The following is a 20,845-nucleotide window of genomic DNA, read 5'->3' on the forward strand; positions in this document are numbered from 1 at the left end:
ATTGTCACTGCTCCAGAATAGGAAAGCATAAATATGATGCAAGAAATGATTTCTAATCATGGAAGAAGCTTCAGGCCCCACCATCTGCCACAGAATTGGCTCTAGTGTCACACCTCGAGGACACTGGGAAAGAAACCCTGAAATCTCGTCTGCCTTCAAGTCCAAGGGTGTCCTGACGTCAAGAAGAAGAGCAGGAGGTGTTCAGGACTGCTGTTTGAGCAGCAAGAACGGGTTTGTGCCAAAAGGACAAAAGTAACATCCCAGTCTAGGGTGAAGGAGAAGAGGCAGGTAGTCAGCAGGTGGCGCCCTGGGCCAGGCTTGTTTCCTGGCTGGCTGCAGATTTCAAAGGTGGAGACTCCAGAGGAGCATGGCTGTATAAACTCACCCCTCGGATGGTAGAGAAGCTGCCGTGATACCTCAAAAAACCGAATGACAAAGTCTAAGATTGTGCAGAATTTCTCTTTTTCCTTACCTGACCCCACTACCCCTTTTCCCCTGCAGTACACAGATCCAGCCCTTGCCTGGATGACCAAACCTCTATCACTCTTACCTAGGGAAACTCTTACACATGTGTGTTTGCAGGTGCACAGGTGCAAGAATGTTCATAGCAGGAGTTCCCATTGTGGCTCAGTGGTTAAGGAATCCGACTAGGAACCATGGGGTTACAGGTTCAATCCCTGGCCTTGCTCAGTGGGTTAAGGATCTGGCGTTGCCATGAGCTGTGGTGTAGGTTGCAGACACGGCTCAGATCCTGCGTTGCTGTGGCTCTGGTGTAGGCCGGCAGCTAAAGCTCTGATTAGACTCCTAGCCTGGGAACCTCCATACAGCACGGGAGCAGCCCTAGAAAAGGCAAAAAGACAAAAAAAAAAAAAAAAAAAAAAAGTAACTAGAGAAAATGAGTAATGGGGAAATATTGGTTTCAGGGTCAGGCTTTGCCATTGACTGTGAAATTTAACTCCATTGAAGAGATTCTCCAATCAGGAGGCTGATGTGGTGTAATGTTCACCTTTCATTGGCTCAGCCATTTGGCCACTTTAATAGCAGAGGAGGCTGGGAAATGTAGTTTAGCTGGATGCCCACAATGGGCTTGACTAAGGTTTGGTGTGCAGCTGGCAGTCTTTACAACAGTCCCCCCTTCTGGTCACCAGTGTCAGGCCATAGCATTGACTATGAAATTAAACTCCACTGAAAGGATTTTCCAAGCAAGAAAATGGTTGATGTAGCTGTTTCAGTCTTCCAGTCTCAGCTGTTCCCTCTACTGCAGCTTTGAGGGCCCCTCTCAGTTGTGTCCAGGACAAGAGTGCCTGTCTTGTCTGGGCCATGCCTTCTCCATCTCAGATTTCTTTAGATCCCAGCACTTTTTCTGATCCCACAGCTGATTCCAGCTCCTCGAACACCCCATCATTGTGAATATTCATAATGTCTAATGTGTGTGGAAAAGACTATTTCATTAGGTGGGATTTAAGTTAATATTTAATTCATTACAATTATAAGTGTAAAACCTGCTTTTGCTCACATCTTTAAATTCAACTTACAAATCCTGAAGTTCTATTTATAAACGTACTAAATTTTTAAAAATTCCTTCCACTTGTTCTTTGATTGACATTTAACTCAACTTGAACAGATTTAAATTTCCTTAGCAATTAATCTCATCTACGAACTTAGTAAAATTTCCATAACTGTTTTAGACCATATTCATATGCTTAATATATCTGATTTTTTTCCCCTCATGTACTTCAATTGCCTAACAAGGACTTAAAATACTTGCAAAATCTTTCATATAACGTAAGCAACTCTCATCAATTTAGTTTACCATGTTTGGCTGCTTGACTTCTCTTAGATGTTCTAATACCTTTTATAAGTGTGAGCAGTGTCATACCTTTTAACTAAAAATCATGACACTAAAATCAATGATCAAGTTGGAAACACAAAGCTTTACTCAAATTCATGCAGACTTTTAAACTTATCTTAATATCACAATATTATGATTTACTTCACTGTCTCTATACTAAATTCTACACCTTCTCAGGAGAGCAATTTAACCATGTCAGGAAGGCTGAGGTCATTAGGTCAAAATATTAGCACTGCAGAGTAGTAGTTGTCAGATGGAAGAACAGAGCTGAGGAAAGCACAGGGCTGAGGGGCTTCAGGCTGCCAAGGCAATTTTCCCCATTAACTCCCTGAGGGTTCCGCAGGCGGAGTCACCTCTGCTGACTGCAGGGTGGGATTTCAGCTGGACCAGTTCACAGTTCACACAGCAAGGCATCTTTGGCATCACACCTTACCCCGTATCAGGTAGATGGTCTGCTACTGCACCCCCATCTAGATCTCAGCAAACTTCTTTCACCTCAGCCCCTGTTGCTAAGCCCCTACCTTTTTGGTGTTTTTTTTTTTGTTTTTTTTTTTTGCCTTTTCTGGGGCCACTTCCACGGCATATGGAGGTTCCCAGTCTAGGGGTCTAATCGGAGCTGTAGCCGCCGGCCTACACCAGAGCCACAGCAACACGGGATCCGAGCCACGTCTGCGACCTGCACCACAGCTCTTGGCAACGCCGGATCCTTAACCCACTGAGCTGAGCGAGGCCAGCGATTGAAGCTGCAACCTCATGGTTCCTAGTCGGATTCATTAACCACTGAGCCACGACGGGAACTCCCTAAAGCCCCTACCTATTAAAAAAATAACCCTCTACTTGTCTAAAACAACCTGACAACTATAAAAATAGTCACTCTCCTATGGACATTAGCCACAAGAAGCTTCTGTAAGATGCTACAGTGAAGAAAGAAAAGCCGAGGTATGTCAGGCTCCAAAGCCTGTGTTCAAAACCACAAGCCCAGGCTGCCTGGGCTTTGGGTAGAAGGAACTTCAGGGAGCCTGCCATCCCCGAGACTCCGTGTTTTTCAAGACCCCATTGTCACCGGGGCTAGGGATGGCTTTGCCCATCTCCCAATATTTAATGATAGTGATGGCTCATGTGTAATATGCTGGTTCTGAGTTGCTTCAGAAAAAGTGATCTTATTGAGGTTTCACTCAACCTTTGGACTAAGCAACTTCCCGTGTTAGGTGACGAGCCAACGCTTGGAGAAGCTAAAGACCAGGACCGAACACTAAGCCGCTGAGATTTGAACACAGGCAGAGCTGATGGCAAAGGCCTCCTCAAACCCCTCACCTCCGTCCTGCCCTCCCTGCCCCTGCAGGAGGTGCCCCCTGTGCTTGGGGATTTCCTCAAAGCAGCAAGATGGCTTATGAAGAGGAGGGCCCTGGGTGTGCAGGCCATTGGCACGGTGGGGGGACTGCCGAACTTCCAGGGGGCCAAGGCAGCAGAGCAGCTAAGTCACCTGGGGCCTGGTACCCTGGAGCTTTGCCCTGTTGTCCTCTGCAAGTGGAATCACTCACCCTCTCTTCACTGCTTCTGTGACTTTTTTAAAGTGACTCTCCTTCTCCGTGGCGCCCTGGAGCGTGGAAGACTAACTGAAAATCAGAGATTTTCTCGATGGCTGGTTTTGCCCATTAATAGCAGCCACCACCAGCCCCCTACCCCGAACCAGCCACGAAGCCAGTGGGGCCAGGGCAGCCTAATCCCAACTCACCTGTTTAAGGGAGAAGGACCTCATCTGATGGGGAGACATTGGCTTAAGTCTCTGAGATTGGATATTGGGGACGGACTTCCCTCATCCTGTGGATTAGAACCCTCACCCTGGCATCATGGGGTTCCAACTCTTTTTCTGACAAAGCCCGCTCCACCACATCCCAGAGTCTCCATCCCCCCGCCCCTCCCACCCACCTCTGCTAAATTTAAACCCTCATCTGTCCTTTTCCTGTAGGACCAGGGTATTTTAGGGAGCAACAGCGTGGTGCCACAAGAGATGCAGTGACACTTCGCTGTGAAAAGAAGCGTGCCAGCTCCTTGCGTCTGGCAGACAACCGGCCCACCAGGGACTCGCCTGGCTCCCTCTGCGCTGGCTCCCTTCCTCCTGCTCCTCGGCTCGCCCAGGAGGGGGCGCCCTGTGAGGGAAGCCTGGGGCGGGGTGCGGGGCGGGGCGGGGGGAGGATTCCGGGGAGGCACAGTCAAGGACCTCAAACCCGCAGGGCTTGGAGCAGTACTGTGGACCCAAACTCGTCTCAGCTCATGTGACAGACGCGGGGGACCATCCACGCGGTCCAGAGGAGCCCTGAGGGGACCCGGGGGACACACTTAGGGGGCCAGCATGGAGGTTAAAATCTGAAGGGAGTAAGAGATTTTCCACAGCTCCCAGAAGGCTGGGAGCAGACTTGTCATTCCGGCCCTGCCCCAAAAAAGCTCCTGGGCTGGGGGTGGGAGTGGGGGCTGATTCTGATCCTCACATCAGCGCCAGGGCTGCAGGGTGTGTGCCTGTGTGTCCACCCTCCCACAAAGGCACAAAGGTGACCTTTCAGTACTCAGGTCTGGTCACAGGAAGCAAGACACACCTGGTTCTCTTCTCCAACATTTGGTTCCTGCCTCTGCCTCTACAGCCCTGCTTCTCCCAAGGGCATAGCTTTCCATCACACATTTTCTCAGGAATCTCATTTTCCTCTCGGAGAGTAGGATTAAGAGGAAAACAACCTCTCGGCTCAGAAGAAAAGATTTGAATGAGGCCAAAGGAGATGCATTTGCTGTTTCTAATTACAGGCGAATAGGAAAATTGGAAGAGTTCCCATCGTGGTGCAGTGGTTAATGAATCCAACTAGGAACCATGAGGTTGTGGGTTTGATCCCTGGCCTTGCTCAGTGGGTTAAGGATCTGGCGTTGCCGTGAGCTCTGGTGTGGGTCACAGACGCAGCTCAGATCCCGCGTTGCTGTGGCTCTGGTGTAGGCCATTGGCTACAGCTCCGATTAGACCCCTGGCCTGGGAACCTCCATATGCTATGGGAGTGGCTCAAGAAAAAGGCAAAAAGACAAAAAAAAAAAAAGGAAAATTGGAAATCCTGGCCCAGGTCTGGCGTCCGGAGGCTTTGACAGCTTCTGGGAGGGAGGTTGGGGAAAAACTTTCCAGGAGATTTTGAACAATAAAATAAAAACCCATTTGGACTCCTGCTTGCCGCCCTTTCTCTACACTAGGGGAGTGGGCATCTTGCCTGTCTCCTGATTCCTGTGTCCTGTGTGTGTATATGTGTGTGTGTGTGTGTGACGGAGACAGAGACATTGAGAGAAGAGGTTAGGCCCACAAGAATGAGCGGTAGTTTGGAGCATGTGGAGCCACAGGGGCTTCAAACTCCTCTCCAGGCCCCCAGGCTCCTGCTTATACCCGCCTCCCATCATGACACGACCATCTGCCCAGCCATCATATAAGGAGGTGCTGGCAGTCATGGACTGGGATCTCGGGTGCCAACACTGAGGGTGAAGCGGGGAGACAAGAAAGGTTACATCCATAAGGCACAGTCCATGGTCAGTGGTTCTGAACCTGGAGAGTCTCTGGGAAATGAACATGAATGGCGCATTTCAGAGGAAACCCCATCTTGGTCCCAGAGACAGATGATCCAGGATGGCTGGGAGCTGGACAGATGCTGCGATGGACTCTGTGCTGCTGATGTGTGACCTCAAGGGAGGAACAGAGTTCCTTGCAAGCTCACCCTCTCCCCCACCCGCTCCCTAGAGCTGGGGCTTGAACTTAAATGAAGACCCCAGGTCCTAAATCTCAGCCACAGTTGGGGGGCTCCAAGGGCAAACACTTGGCTTCTGAGCCTTTGTGTGGGAAGTTGTGGTCTCTTCAGCCAGGGGTGTGTGAGGACTAGAACAGAGAACAAGGGGCAGGGGACGGGGCGGGGAGGGGGGGTGGGGGGGGAATGAAACTCCCTTACATCTAAATCCTCAAACTAAAAACTCTCTCACACCCCCCGATGGCTAAAGTTCTGACATCTGAAGGCTCTGTCTCTTAAGCCATCACTCTGAGCCCTTGAGCAAGTCCACTTAGAACAGGTAGGGCTGCCTCCCACGTGCTATTGCCACAGACTTGGAAACAGGAACTGGGCATCCACAAGGAGAGGCTGTCCGGGCATCAGCTGAGCCACCTCTGTCTTGTGTACACTGACCTCCTGGCCACCAGAGCAGCTCCCCATCTCCCCTCCTACCAATAAGTCTTCTCTCAGTCTGAGAACCACACATGCCACCTCATCATTTACGGAGCCCCTACCACAGGCCAGGCCCTAGGCAAGTTGCTGAGGATAGAGAATCCAGTGGGGGAGACAGACACGAACCACCTTAGTAGGAAGTGCTGTGATGGAGGCGTGAACAAGAGGGGCCAGAGCACAGAAGACTTTCTGGAGGAGGCAACACTGAACCTGGGTCTTCAGTGATAAGTGGAAGATTGCTAGGCACACAAAGGGGAAAGGTCACGCTAAGCAGAGGGAACCGTTCATGAAGACACAGAGGCAAGAACGGGCAGGATGAGTTTGGGGAAGGAGGGGTGTGTTGTGTGACTGGAGCCCAGATGTGCAGGGGTGGTGACAGAGAGGGGTCAAGGAGGCCAGGAGGTGGGTGAAGGGGCCCCTCAAGGCTTCAGGACTTGACCCTTGGCAGTGACACGGAAGTAGGGACAGTTCCAAGAGGAGAGTTGCTAGAAAAGTTCCATGGAGTTCCCTGGTGGCCTAGCAGTTAAGGACCCAGGGATGTCAGTGCTGTGGCTTGGGTTGGATCCCCTGCCAGGGCACTTTCATACGCCACAGGTGCAGCCAATGAAAAAAAAAGTCACTCAGATCTGGAGTTGGGTGGAATGGAGCAAAACATCAGAGGCAAGAGCATGGAGGAGCCAGGTAAGGGGCAGGTAAGAGGTTCTTTCAACAGACCAGGCGTATATTAAAGACGGTATGAATTGAAGCAGTGTCAGGAATAGTAGGGAGAGAAAGAAAAAGACATTTGAGAGGTGTTATGGGGTAAACATGAGCGTTTAGTCCCCATCTGGACATGAGGTTAAGGGAGAGGGAGAAATCCAGACTGACTCCCAGATTTCCGGCTTGGGTAACTGGGAGAAAGGCAAAAGGGACGAGTAACACTAGAGCAGAATTCAGGCAAAGGTCAAGTTCGAGGCACAGAATGCCAGAGAGGAGAGAAAATAGGTAGGTGTAAATACAGGTTAGGAAGGAGGTCTGGGTGGGGATGTAAACATGGACATTAACTCAGCTGGCAGCTGGAGCCATGGGCAAGGATGGGCACCTGGCTGAAGTAAGACCAGGCACAGGGTGGCGTGGCGTGAGACATGTTTCTACTATATTTTCTTAGCCTCTTTGCTGAGAACCCCATCTTCCTGCTTGAAAAATAGTCACAGTGCTGGTGAATGACTTCAACTTAAGAACAAAGACCTAAAGGCATAAGTTATTCACAGGGTCAGCCGAATGAGGACATAATGCGTCGGTCTAGGCACACTGGACCTGTGCAGATTGGCACGCTGTTTGCACAAGCATGATATGTCCTCTAAAGATTAAGAGAAAGAGGAACCTCATGGCCCCAAGGGGTTTATGAGCGGTCGTTAGCAGACTATGCATTAGCAAAGAGAACCAAGGTGCAAACCCAGGCACAGTGAGGATTCTCTGAAATGCTATGCCTAGATAGCTAACTCAAATGCTAATGATTCTTAAACGCCTAAAGTTTAGAGTAAAAGTTTAATCAACTACCAGCTAAGTGACTTTTAAAATAATAAAAGAACTTATAATAATAATAATAAAAAACCCCTATATCCTCCACCTATAGCCCCCTCCTCACTTGACGTCATCCTCAAGGCAGTGTGGTTGGCGGTGCTCTTGGTCCCTGAGACCTAGAGTCCCCCGGTTCCCATCTTTACTTAATATAAATGTCTCTGTGTCTTGTTTTATGTTAACTTTTTTCCTGAAGTTTCACAGCACTGGTTCTTCAGCCCCATCCTGCTGAGGTGGTCTCGGCAGTGGCACACATGGTGGGCCAGTGAGCTCCACCTCCACCCCGCTGTGCCCACGAGAACCATAGAGAAGTAGGGAAAGCCTTACTGATATTCAAAGCCCCTAAGTCCACAGGAAGAAATTAAGACCTGGATCCCTAGTCTTTACTGGGGCCAGGATGGCACGGAAGGATGCTCCCGCTTAGGCTCACTCTTCTGAAATAACCCCAACAGCTTATGCCCCTCGCTACCTGGGGGACTCGTCTCAGGGCCCATTCCCTCTCTTCTCTGTTTCTCTCTCTCTCTCTCTCTCTTTTTTTAAGGGCCACACCTGTGGCATATGGAAGTTCCCAGGCAAGGGATCGAATCAGAGCTGCAGCTGCCGGCCTACACCACAGCCACAGCAATGCCGGATCCTTAACCCACTGAGCGGGGCCAGGAATCGAACCCACGACCTCATGGATACTAGTTGGGTTTGTTACAGCTGAGCCACAATGGGAACTCCCTGTTCTCTATTATTACAGATAGCAGGGTTGCCTGGACACGCAGGTGCTCCAGACGGGAATCTGCCAAGAGATGGGGAAGGGCTGATGGCATCCCCCACAAAGCCCCCATGTCTGTGGCATTTCCTGAATCAGAAGAAGGCAGTGGGGGCCATCCGACCCCAGTGACTTCAGTTCAGAGACCAAAGGGGCTGGAGACTCAGAGGTGCCACCCACATGGCACCCACACAGGATCAGGCAGGCAAGAGACAGCTCACTTAGCTTTTTTCTGGTTGTTTTATTTGAAAACCCTAGGATGTGTCCCCTGTCCCACCACACCCATCCCCCTACCCCCACCCCAGGACTTAACGATGCCACACGCACACACGAGGCTGCACACAGAACACAGGGGCTGCGCTCACGACGACATGAAAAAATATACATTATATATAATACACCCGGGGCCCCCACCCCGGCTCCCATCCCCACAACCCAGCCACAACCAGGTCCTGCAGGAAGGGGCTGTGGGACCTCAGGCCAGGAGAGGAGGGGAAAGGGGACGAAAGAGGAGGGAAGGGGACCAGGAGAAGAAGCAGGGGTCCCCAGAGTGAAATGGGAAGGGGTGGTCGTAAGAGAAGCAGGGAAGGCCCAGCTTTGGGGGGGGGGTCTGGATCAGGGGCTCTGTGGACAGGAGAGTGGGGGAGGGTAAAGGACAGGGTCTCCTTCAGTCCCTAACCACCCCCCCATTATAGCGCAGGTCACTGGGGGGCAAGACAGGGAAGGGGGCGGCTGCCTGGGGGCAGAAAAGGCAGCCAAAGTCTCCCACACCAGGGGAGTCAGCGCCCAGAGGCACAGAGGGGGTGGGCTGTGGGTGAGTGAGGGGTAGGGGGATGGGGGGGATCCCAGGGATTCTGAGGTTACGGGATGCATGACTCGTTCCAAGAGTTCCCTCCCTCCCAGGCTCTCTTCTCTCAGAATGTCCTTCTCTCCCTTCTGGGGGTGTCTGTCTCACCCGGGGAAAATTCTCTCTCTCTGTTGGGCTGGGGGCGGGGGGAGGCGATGGAGGCCTTAGTAGCGGTGAGGCGGGGTCTCGATGATGCGTCTCTCATCACTGCTGGGCGAGTCGGCTGCCTCAGAGTCGCTGCTGTCCTCGTCCTCCTGCTGGCCACCTGCAGCGCCAGCCACGCAGGTCTGCCGGCTCTGGTAGGACTGGGGGAGGTGGGTGGGGGCCTCAGCAGAAGTCCCGGAGGCTGGAGGGGGGCCCCCCAGCCGAGCCCCGACTCTACTGCCCCCCTCCCCCGCCGCACTCACCTCCATGGGGTTGACAATAATGGTGAGAGCTGAGTCGTCCCAGAAGAGGTCGGGGTCCTTGGGGTCACTGGAGGCCCCTGGGGTCCCTCCAGCCCCCGAGACACGGCGGTGCAGCGAGTGGATGCGCACGAGGCCCAGGACGACCATGAGCACCAGGAAACCCACACACACCACAATGATGAGGGTCGCGGCACTGGGGACCACTGCGGGGAGAGCCAGGGGCACCTGAGGGGACCTGGCTTGGGAAGGGGGTCCTGGGCAGAGGGGTCCCCTAGCAGAAGACAGGGTCCATGATGGCCCAGAAGAGGCAACTCCCCCATAGGAGCTGGAGGAAAAGCCAAGCCCCCACCCAGGGGAGGGAAAGGGCGGCAGAGCAGCTGCTGCTGGGGCCCAAGAGACAGAGGGACAGAGGGTGAGGCCTGCAAAGGAGGCACGGACAGGGGGCGGAGAAGGCCTCCCAGCCCCCCTGCAGTGAGCAGCCCTGTTCTCAGCAGCCAGAGAGAAAGGCCTGGACCCTGCCCAGGTCCTCCTGCCTGTGCCTTCCCTAGGGACCGCTCAGTCCAGGAAGGAGGGGCCCAAGCCCAGCGATGGAAGGACAGAGGCAGCTGCAAGAGCTTGTTGGTGCAAGAGGAGAGAGGGGCCTCCTGCCTGGTAAGAGGAGAAGCAGGCTCCAAGAGTGGCCTGGCTGCCAGGAGGAGGTGCTGGCACCCAAGGCTGGGGACAGGCCCCAGGGGCAGAGAGCAGCCCCTTCACTTACCCACCTGGACAGAACTGGCGCCTGCTTGGCGGCACGTCCCTCCTCCTGATGGGCTTGAGGCCCCTGGGCAGCTGGGGCCTGTGCCCCCCTCGGGGTGTTCCCACCTCCCCCTCAGCCTGGTCAAGCCTCTGAGGCTGCGGCCTCACTCTGAAGCCCAGGCTGAGAGGGGCGTGGACTCGGAAGGGCATTGAGACCCTCACGCGGACCTTCGAGCTGATGGAGGCAAAGCAGACGTGCAAACACAGGGACATGCCCAGGAGGAGGGTGTGGGCACACAGCTGGACCAACCTCACCACACCATGCATCCGCGCCAGGCCTCTGCTGGCCCATACCCCTGCCCAGAGCAGCCACCCAGCGGCCTGCTCATAAGGCAGGGTCAAAAGGATGCGCCTGAAGGTCTCCAGCAAGACGCTGCAGAGCCACATGTGCAGCGCCACCCAGCGCCCTGCCAGCTGGGCAGACCAGGCCACCCCCTGCAGGAAGATGTAACCACCACAGACCTGGGCCATGAGGGCCACAGAGCCAACAGCCGAAAGCAGAGCCTTGCCGGCCTCCTTTGCACACACATACGGCATTTGGAGAAGCAGCAGGGCAGCCCACAGCCCCAGGGACAGCAGGTGGATGTAGAGACCCCAGACCCACACCCCCAGGCCCAGGGCCCTCACAGGCAGCTGGGTCACTGCACTCCACATGGGTACGCAGCCCTGCCCACCGTGTGGGCACAGCGGCTCAGTGACCACTGAGACTCCAGGAGGTCCACACCCTGGGCGTCTCACACACATACACACACACACACACACACACACACACACACACACGGATTTATCTCCCACCTTTAAGACTCATTTGTCAAGAGACAGAGCAGAGCACAGAGAAGCACATGAATGGGAGCCCTCACACACTACTGCAGACCCATCCTTCCGGCAGCCAGCACCCACACACCGTCACACGCTCCAGGGCCACCCAGGTGTGGGAGCACGCCCTGTCCCAGCAGGCACTAGCCTCGTACCTCCCTGAGGCCACCCTATCGGCACTCTGCCAAGTCAGGCCCCAGCCTGACCCAACCCTTAGCCCACTTGGGGCCTCTGGCCAACTAGAGCAGATGCTGCTGAGTAAACTCTGTTGAAAGGGGGGGGAAGACTCCCTGGGCACCAGCTCCGGGGAGAGATGGGCCTGGCTGGATGAGCATTTCTCAATGCCCTTGGGATGGGGGAGGGGAGGCAGACCCTTCCCAGTCTCCATGTCTGTGGGCAAGATCTGGGGCAGCGACCCCACCAGTAGAAGTCCCTGCAGCTAAGCCCAGGCTCTGGAAGGGACAGGAACCCCCAACCCACCCCTGCTTAGAGTAAAGGCCACAGCAGGTGAACTTGCTCTAGGGGCACAATGATGACAAGCCAAACTTCTGCTTTGGGCCTTAATCAAATGCATTTGTCCCTTTGAGTCCCTGGCCCAGTAAAGGAAATGACAAGTCAACGGCCAGGAATTAGAAATGACCACCGGAAAGACAAAATGCAGACACTCCATCTTCAGGCAAACAAATGTGGTTAATTAGTTTAAAATGAGCCAGGAGGCCAGGGAGATGGGAGGATTTTAAAATTAGCTACAAACAAAAATCAAGAGCTTAGGAAGCACCATCACTCTTTCTAACTGCTTTAGATCCAAGCAGTTGATTCAGGCCTTGAATGACCTCCAAGGCCAACAGGAAGGGGTGTTTTAGTTTCAGCCAATGGCCCGTGTGAAACTCCTGGTTTCGTGTGATTGTGAGCCACCACGGAAGCCCTGTCCACAGTCCCTCATGGACACCCTTGTGAAGAGCCTCAGGAGAAACCTCTTTCTGCTCTGGGTCCTGGGCTCCTCTTGAAACACTAGTTGATCCCATCACATGCCTTTCCTAATTGCTAGGCTTTCCTTCTGTTTCAGCAACAAGGAAGCTCAGATTCCAAATCCCGGTCACTCTAGCAGCTCCACAGTATCTCACGGCACGTATTTTATGAACTAACTTGTTCCCTGACTTCATCTTCTTCTTTCATCACTGTCCTTGACTCTTCACTTCCTAATTCACTTTTTATTTTTCTCCTACTGCACTATCAGTCTTTCCGCAAAATCCCAGATACCAGTAGGTAACAAAATCGGGAAATGATTCCAAACTTGGTTGCATGTGGCAATCACCTGAGGATCTTTAGAAACCAGTGGTGCCTGGCTCCCCATCGCAGACATTCTGATTTAACGAGTATGGGCTGCAGCCTAGGCACCGAGCAACCTTCTTGCTCCCCGGGCAATTCTGATGTGCATCAGAGTTGGGAAGGACTGGATTCATGTCTCTATCAGCTCAACTCACTCCTCTCAGACAGCCTCCTTCTCCCCAAATAAAACCACCCCCCACAAACCAGCCACCCATCCCCAATTCTCAAGCTCTCATTCTCTCTCATGTCCATCCCAATTCCCTTCTAACCTTCAAGGTCTAAGCTCAAGCTCTGAAGGCACCACAAGACCTTCCCTGGCTGACTGTCCCGGTTCTCACTGATCTCTCTTTCCTGCCATGCTTAGGAGCTTTGGAGAGTTGGAGGCTGCCACTCTCGCCTGGGATCTCAAAGCCAGCCAAGAAAAGAAGGACAAGCGTCTTGGCAGGCCCAGCATCCGTGCCAACCTGGACCCACCTTGACCCTAATCTGAGTGGCAGGACCCAGTGCCCAACCCAGACAAGGCTGAATGGGATAATCCCCATGAAAAGAACTGGAGAAAGAGGTGGAGGATCATGGCCCCAAAGGGTCTATTGAACAAAAACAGGTCTCATTCACGCACACGTCTCTAAAGATTGTGTGAAGTGTCCTTGAACTTTTTCAGCGTGGTTACGCCTTATCCACCCTCCTCGCCCCTACTCCCATCTGCTTTACTGTAGGAATCACAGGAAAAAGCACTTTAAAAGGCCCCCCGCAGGCCTTTTCAGAGAGAGCAAAGAAAAGCAGAGCCAGTCCCAGGGTAAAGGAAACACGAGAGACTGCACAGTGGTGGCCGCTGCCCAAGGAGAGGAAATCAGACTGAATCCTGGGGCCCTGGAGAGCTAGCGTCAGTCAAGGACATCAGGAAGCCCCCAGAGCGCCTCCAAATTAGGTGCAACTACAAAGTAATGAGATCTCTTTTCAAAGCATCAAACACAAGTGAAGGGAGTTCCCCTTGTGGCTCCGTGGTAACACACCCAACTAGAACCCGACCCGGTTTCAATCCTTGGCCTCGCTCAGTGGGATAAGACTCCAGCGCTGCCGTGAGCTGTGGCATAGACTGGCAACCATGGCTCCAATCTGACCCCTAGCCTGGGAACTCCCATATGCCTTGGGTGTGGCCCTAAAAAAAGACCAAAATAACTAAATGAATAAGCAGAGAGGGCACGGAGGGTAATGGTTAGTGAAGGGTTCTGGATTCTTACTGCTGGGATTCGAATCCTGGCTCCACCACTTTCTAGCTCTGTGATCGTGCATAAGATACCTAACCTCTCTGGGCCTCCATTTCCTTGGCTTTGGAGGGCATAACTCTAGCACCTATTTCATCTGTTGTCTGTAATGACTCACTGGGTTAACAGGTGTAAAGCCATGCTTGTGGTACCTGGCATACCCGTATTTACTCTTCTTATTATTACATGGTTGACGTGAGTGCTGTCCATTCAGGGTGCAGCGACCATGAACTTCTAAGAAAGCATTTTTGGAACTCCTTAGGAAATTGCCTTCAGAGTCTGCGATATGCCTTTTTTTTTTTTTTTTTTTGTCTTTTTGCCATTTCTTGGGCCGCTCCCGCGGCATATGGAGGTTCCCAGGCTAGGGTTCCAATCAGAGCTGTAGCCACCGGCCTACGCCAGAGGAACAGCAACGCTGGATCCAAGCCACATCTGCAACCTACACCACAGCTCACGGCAATGCCGGATCCTTAACACACTGAGCAAGGCCAGGGATCGAACCTGCAACCTCATGGTTCCTAGTCGGATTCGTTAACCACTGCGCCACAAAGGAACGAACTCCCGATATGCCTTTTGACCTTTCCAAAAAGTGATAAATCTCTGCCCTCTGAGAGTGGTTTTTAGGTTTACAAATGCAAAATGCTATCGAGAGCCAACTGTGACAAAAGTGGATGCTGAAGTTGGGTAACACTGACCTGGGCCAAAAGCAAGCTGTGTCCCCAAAAGTAACAAAAATAAAGGCAACTCATAAATTGACTTGAAAAGCAATTCTACAAAGAAGCGATTCCCAAAATCATTTCCAGCAAATCAGAACCATTTTGCAGTTTTTTTAACAATGTGGGAGAAGAATCCTTTCATAATATTAGGCATAAATATCAGGCTGAAAAGTAGTTTCCTCCCACCTTTGTTAAAAGAGAAAAAAAAAAAAAAAAGACATAGACCAAAACTGGCACATAATATACCGTATTAACAATGGTCAATTGTGGTGGAATTAGAGCTGACTTTTCTTTCTTATACTTGGTTCCTAATTTTTCTATAATTAAGCAACCCTTAAATTGTGAGTTACAAATTGCATTACTGGAATTCCCATTGTGGCTCATAGGAAACAAATCTGACTAGTATCCATGAGGACGCAGGTTCAGTCCCTGGCCTCACTCAGTAGGTTAAGGATCTGGTGTTGCTGTGGCTGTGGCATAGGCCAGCGGCTATAGCTCTGATTTGACCCCTAGTCTGGGAACCTCCATATGCCACGGGTGCAGCAGTAAAAAGACAAAAAAAAAAAAAAAATTGCATCACTAGTAAAACAACCATAGCCAGGAAATGAGATAAAAAAAAAAAAAATTGCATCACTAGTAAAACAACCATAGCCAGGGAATGAGATTTCTTTGAAAGGCAGCACTCCATCTGGATGTGACACTTTGCATATTTCCATATTTTGTTTTAGAAATAGTGTATGACTTTATAGCTAACACATAATTACACACGCAACTGCACCAATGTTCTCCTTGAGGACAGGGGCTATGTCTGTCTATCTTTTCATTCTCTGGTGTTCCTACTAGTGCTTTAGGACAGTGCTCGTACACACTAGGTGCTTAATACATACTTGACAGCTCCACTCTTGAGGATCCCTAGGTCCAGGGCTAACTTGCCATTGTTGAGAAATAACAAAGGAAGCGGAACAACAAAGGCGAAACCCACACAGACCGTGATCCCAGATCCAAACACCCCTGTGATGACACGCGGCTCACATTCCACATGAGGGAAACCGAGTGATCCGGGGGATGAAGGGACTGGATCAGAGCGCTCAACCAGGTCAGGTTCCACAGGGAACAGAGCCCACCGCTCCTCCCCTCTCCTCCTTCCCAGTAGTGGAGGGAAGGATGCTTGTGCCAATCCACTCCCTCCACCCACTGGCCGCTGGCCCCGAGCAGCCTTACGTACTGGAGTTGCGGTGGGAGCTCGCCAGGCTGTGTCCGGCCATCTCGGGCGGGGGCTGGTGACCTCGGTGCAGGAACTGCTGGGAGCTGAGCATGTGGCTGGGGTGGGCCACCCGGTTCATGCTGTGCAGGACGCTGACCTGGAGAGAGGGTGGGCCTCGTGGGTGCTTCTCCCCAGTCCCATCTCTCCTCCAGGGCCCAGCTCTTCCACCCTGTCCCCCAGCTTCCCCTTCTATGGCACCCACTGCCAGGCATCCCATCCCTGCTGCAGTTTCCATCCCCACCCACTAAGGGGATCGGTCCCCCGCAACCCTGCTCCTTGCAGGGGGCAGTGAGGTAGGTGTGTGGGGGGGTGCGTGGGAGGGAGGAGACTCTGGGTACCTCCACCACGAACTCATTGCTGGAGTAACGCCCGTTCATTTCTGAGCAGGAAAGCCGGAATTTCCGGGCATAGAGGGCAGCTCCGTGTCGCAGCCGGTAACGAGCCTGCCTCAGGATCTCCTCATACACTGTGATGCTCTCCACCCCTGGGGACAGAAGGCAGCTCAGGGGAGGAGCCAGCGAAGAGGCCCCAGGTCTCTCTTCCAGGCTCCCACCAGCTGACACCCCCCAATAGGACTGTGACCTGAGTTCTCAGAGGAAGAGATGCTCCCCATCCCCCCGCCCCACACACCCCACCCTGAGGGGGTAAAGGACCCTCTGTCCGCTTCCGGGAGTTCTGCAGCTTGTGGGGAGGGATGGAGAGAAGGAAAGAAGGACACCCTGCAGGACAGAAGGGAGGTGAAAGCAGGAGGGAAATGGAGAGGGGAAAACACGGAAGTCCTCTCTGCGGCTCTGGAAGGGGCTGGAAACAGGAGGGGACCGGTCACCCCATCTTCTCCTATTCTCCATGGTGAAGATGAAGAAGAGGCTTCCTTGAGAAGCTGTCAAGTCACTACCCCCCATTCATTAAGGGGTGAGCTCTTGACTTAAAGCCATGCTGTGTGCACAAGATGCATGAGAGGCAAGATAGAGAAGACGGCAAGGACCAAACAGCTAGAGGATTAGAGAGCGAGTCAGAGATGGAGCCAAAGAAGAGTGGAGACTGGAGTGCAGGTGAGCTGGGCTGGAGAGAGAAGCTGGGACAAGAACCGTCAAGCAAGGCCACCATCTCTAGGGGCAACCTGGAAGCCAGGGGCTCTTCCAGGCTGGGAAGGTGCAAGGTGACACTTGCCCACATCTCTGGTCCCGGAAGTAGGTCCCCCACGGTTTCCCAGATCCTTGACCACAGGAAGGCCCCACCCCAGGAAAGAGCACAGGTTCTCGGGCCCCACTGACCAGCAATAGTGAGGTAGGCGGACGTGTTGGTGAGCTCCAGTCCTCGCTGCTGCAAGGACGCCATGTCCAAGAGTAGGCTCTCCCGCTCGGGGTCCAGGTCATCCCCCACCAGAGAAATCTCACAGCCGTCCAGGTTGTGCACGATCTCATCCGACATGCGCGTGTCTGTCACTGGATGGAAGAGAGTCAGGAACCGGGTCAGAGCTGTGGGGTCCACCTCATGGCCACTCCTCCTCTCCTCCTAGGACCATCCCCTGAGAGCATCATTTTCCTTCTTTCTTCCATCCTTCCTTCTTTCCCTTTTTTTTTTTTTTTGACACTTCTACAGCATGTGGAAGTTCCCAAGCCAGAGATCAAACTGGTGTCACCACAGCAAACGGAGCCACAGCAGTGACAATCCCAGAGCCTTAACCCGCCGAGCCACAAGGGACTCCAGCATCACTTTCAAGAACCTCCTTATGCCCGTGGGCCTCCCACTGGCTCTTCTTCCCCAACAGTCAGTGGTTCCAGTCGAGAGAATGCAGGATGACGTCACTCTCTCATGTCCAGCCCTGGATTTTCTCCTTCACTCTGGTTCCAGACACAGACCCCTTCTCTGGAGGACGTCGCCCCCTGGAGTCCTCCTTACCTGTGCCCTGCCAGCTCTCATCCTTTTTGGCCTCCACTTGATGAGAAATGGAGCAAGTGATTTGAAGATCAGGGAACAAAGGGACCCCCTCAGGTCCTTCGAAGTCCACAGCTGGGCGGGCAAAATGAGCAGTGCCACTAAGCAGAATCTGGGGGGCATCAGGCTGGAGTACCACCACGTAGCCCTCCACTTCGGGGATGGAGACACAGGATTCTTCACTGAAGCACCTACATGAGAAGAGGGGAGAGAGGCAGCTTGGGACCCCAACATCCCCTCCCTTATAGCCTATATTCTATTTCACTGCTCTGGGCCTCCACCTCTACGGAGAGCACCCCACATAAGGAAGGAAAGGAGGATGGTGTCTCTACACGACCACCACCCCCACAGCGAAGAGGGAGGCGGGGAGATACCCTTTCCCAGGAGGATGCCACTGCAGGCAAGGGTCAGGGACAGAAAGTCAGGCAATGCTGACCTATGGGGCGATAACATCATCAGTGCCCTACCCTCAGATTATGGAACATCTATCAAACTGTATTTTACGAACTGAATTTACAGAAATGTATAAACCTACACAGTTCTTCACCCAAGAGACTTAAAAAAAAAGGGGGGCATTCAGTACAACATCTGCTAGATACACATCAAAAAATATTCAACATCAACAGTAGGGTGGCAGGGAGTTCCCTGGTGGCACAGAGGGTTAAGGATCTGGCATTGTCACTGCAGCAGCTTGGGTTGCTGCTGCGGCGAAGGTTCAATAGAGAACTCAGCCAGCTCAGAGCAACCAGAGCACAGCCACTGGGGATCATGCTCCCAGAATCACCTTCAGAATCAATAAATCTCACAGCCCTTGCTGGTTAATGATGCATTCTGCCCACTTTATTTCACTTAACCTTCTGTCACTGCTGTGGGAACTGGGATAAGAAACCAAAGCTCCTGGATCAAGCATCTTAGCCATATAAGCAATAGGTGTCCTACAGAAGCACTTGTAGAAGGAAATACATGTGAAGACTTAGGAAGATTCTACCTGCCCGCCAAGGAATGCCTGAGGCCACCAGAAGCTAGGAGAAAGGCAGGGAATGGATATTCCTTCAGAGTTCCACTGGAAACCACCTTTGCTGACACTAGTTCTCCAGAACGGAAACAAAAAACTTTGGACTTCTGGTCTCAAAAAAAAAAAAAAAAGGAAATAGGTGTCCCAGTCTGGGCTTAATCCATTCCTCTCATTCCAAGTTCATGATTTTTCCATTCAACCACAGGCCTAAGGTGGGGCCTGGATTTGCACAAGTCAAATTTATTTATAAAGAAGTGCACCCCTTGAATAAGCAGCCTTCACAGGGGAGGTGGTCATTCCGGAGCAGGGCGTGTGGACCACACGCCTGTGCTAACTGAAAACAGGACTGGACCCCTGTTACCGAGTGGGCCCAGATCGATGACTGGAGGCAAAAGGGAGAAGGTCTAACTTCAGCGGATGCTGTGAGCTTAGAGCCCCTGAAGGTACAACACCCACAATTTGCTGAGTTCCTGCGCCACAAGGAACGGGACCTGAAACAGTCTGCATGATCATTCAGAGAGGCCCAGATCAAACACTCTTGGAAAATAAAAAAAAAAATAAAATAAAATAAGGAGTTCCCATCATGGCTCAGCAGAAACAAAACTGACTTGCATCCATGAGGACATGGGTTTGATCCCTGGCCTCACTCAGTGGATTAAGGATCCCGTGTTGCTGTGGCTGTGGTGTAGGCCAGTGGCTACAGCTCCGATTAGACTCCTACCCTGGGAACCTCCATATGCCTCTGGCGTGGCCCCAAAAAGACAAATTAAAAATAAAATAAATAAATAAAATAAAAAATAAAGGGAGTTCCCCTTGTGGTTCAATGGTAATGAACCCAACTGGTATCCATGAGGACGTGAATTTGATCCTTGGCCTCACTCAGTGGATTAAGGATCTGGCATTGCCGCAGGTGCAGCCCTAAAAAAAATTAAACAAAAATAAATAAATAAAATTAAGTAATTAAAAAAAAAAAAGCCTCTTGGGAAACCTCCCGAGCAGACTCTGGGAGCACCACCTCTAACAGACTTTCCCACTGCAATGGGGGATCCAAAGGGGACGCAAAGGGGACTCTCGGGGGCTGGCCCAGACCTGAAGGCACTAACCATCTGGTGGAGAGATTAGAACGGGCACCCAAACCTTAAAACAAGGGCCACCATGGTCAGTGTCACATCCGTGGGACAAACACAAGGCCATGGGAGTTCAGAGAGGGAGAGGATGGGAGTGGGGCATTTGGCAAGGGAGGGTAGGAATGATCAAGAAAAGTAGCAAGCGAGCTGGCCTTTAAAGGAGGGTAGATGGTTTGGGTGAGGCGCACACTAAGGGGAACAGAGGACCAGGAAGCAGGAAAGGCAGGAACGGTGGTTGAGGGCTCTGAGGGCAATTTTGCGGCCATGGGCAAAAGGGAAGCATTGATGTCTTCTTCAGCAGGGAAAGGTGCGGATGAACATTCTGATTTAGGATCGCTAAACTAGCCACAGGGTGGAGGCCGAACTGAAGTTAGAATAACAGAGATAGCCAACGAGTTAGAAGGTTATAGCAATAGGCCAGGGGAGAGGTCATGAGAGCCTGCTGGAGTCATACTGGCAGACACGGAAAAAGAGGAGACAGATCCCAGACACAGCGCCGAGCGGGATCTGGGAGACCTGGCATCTGATGGGGCGTGGAGGAAAGAGACAGAGAGGAATCGGAGGTGACTTGGAGGCTGCAAGCCAGGGTGACTGCAAGGACAGAGACACCATCACAGAAGCAGAGAATTCAGGGGAGGGGCTAGCTCAGGCATCGAAGATCATCATTTCAGCTTTAGCTCATATGTGAGGTGCTGGCAGAACTTCTAAATAGAGGTTATAGCAAGCAGGTAGAAATTCAAGAGCTATAGAAAGAGAACAAAGTTAGAGAAAAAGATGCGGTAGCCATCTGTTCCGTGGTCAATGCCATGAGTAGATGGGCTTTCCAAGAATCCAAGAAAGAAATCTTAAAATAAAAAAAATAAAAAAATAAACCTTAGGGGAAAACCACATTGACTGATGAGCTGCATAAAACCAGCTTTAG

At 52.1% G+C, this 20,845-nt stretch overlaps 1 protein-coding gene across 6 annotated transcripts in view; it reads right to left on the reverse strand.

The window, feature by feature from the left end:
• Positions 1 to 8,760: 8,760 nt before the first annotated feature.
• CLSTN3 (calsyntenin 3) overlaps positions 8,761 to 20,845 on the reverse strand; it is a 38,719-nt gene continuing 26,634 nt past the window's right edge. For 2 of the 6 annotated variants that reach the window (XM_021092406.2, XM_003126516.6), the window contains exons 13-18: positions 17,746 to 17,972; positions 17,118 to 17,288; positions 16,182 to 16,327; positions 15,805 to 15,940; positions 9,659 to 9,861; positions 8,761 to 9,556 (exon numbers count right to left, since the gene is read on the reverse strand). In XM_021092406.2, coding sequence (XP_020948065.2) covers positions 9,416 to 9,556; positions 9,659 to 9,861; positions 15,805 to 15,940; positions 16,182 to 16,327; positions 17,118 to 17,288; positions 17,746 to 17,972 — 1,024 coding nt within the window. In that variant the 3' untranslated portion in view covers positions 8,761 to 9,415. Of the gene's footprint in view, positions 9,557 to 9,658; positions 9,862 to 14,611; positions 15,159 to 15,213; positions 15,941 to 16,181; positions 16,328 to 17,117; positions 17,289 to 17,745; positions 17,973 to 20,845 lie in introns of those variants that run through there. The other 4 variants (XR_014803887.1, XR_014803888.1, XR_014803889.1 and 1 more) reach the window with 3 other exon arrangements.

The sequence above is a fragment of the Sus scrofa genome, chromosome 5, assembly GCF_054392235.1.
Source record: "Sus scrofa isolate SSC_HxYL_T2T_F1_AM1 chromosome 5, Sscrofa_HxYL_maternal_Yorkshire_Landrace_v2.0, whole genome shotgun sequence".
Taxonomy (NCBI): Eukaryota; Metazoa; Chordata; class Mammalia; order Artiodactyla; family Suidae; genus Sus; species Sus scrofa.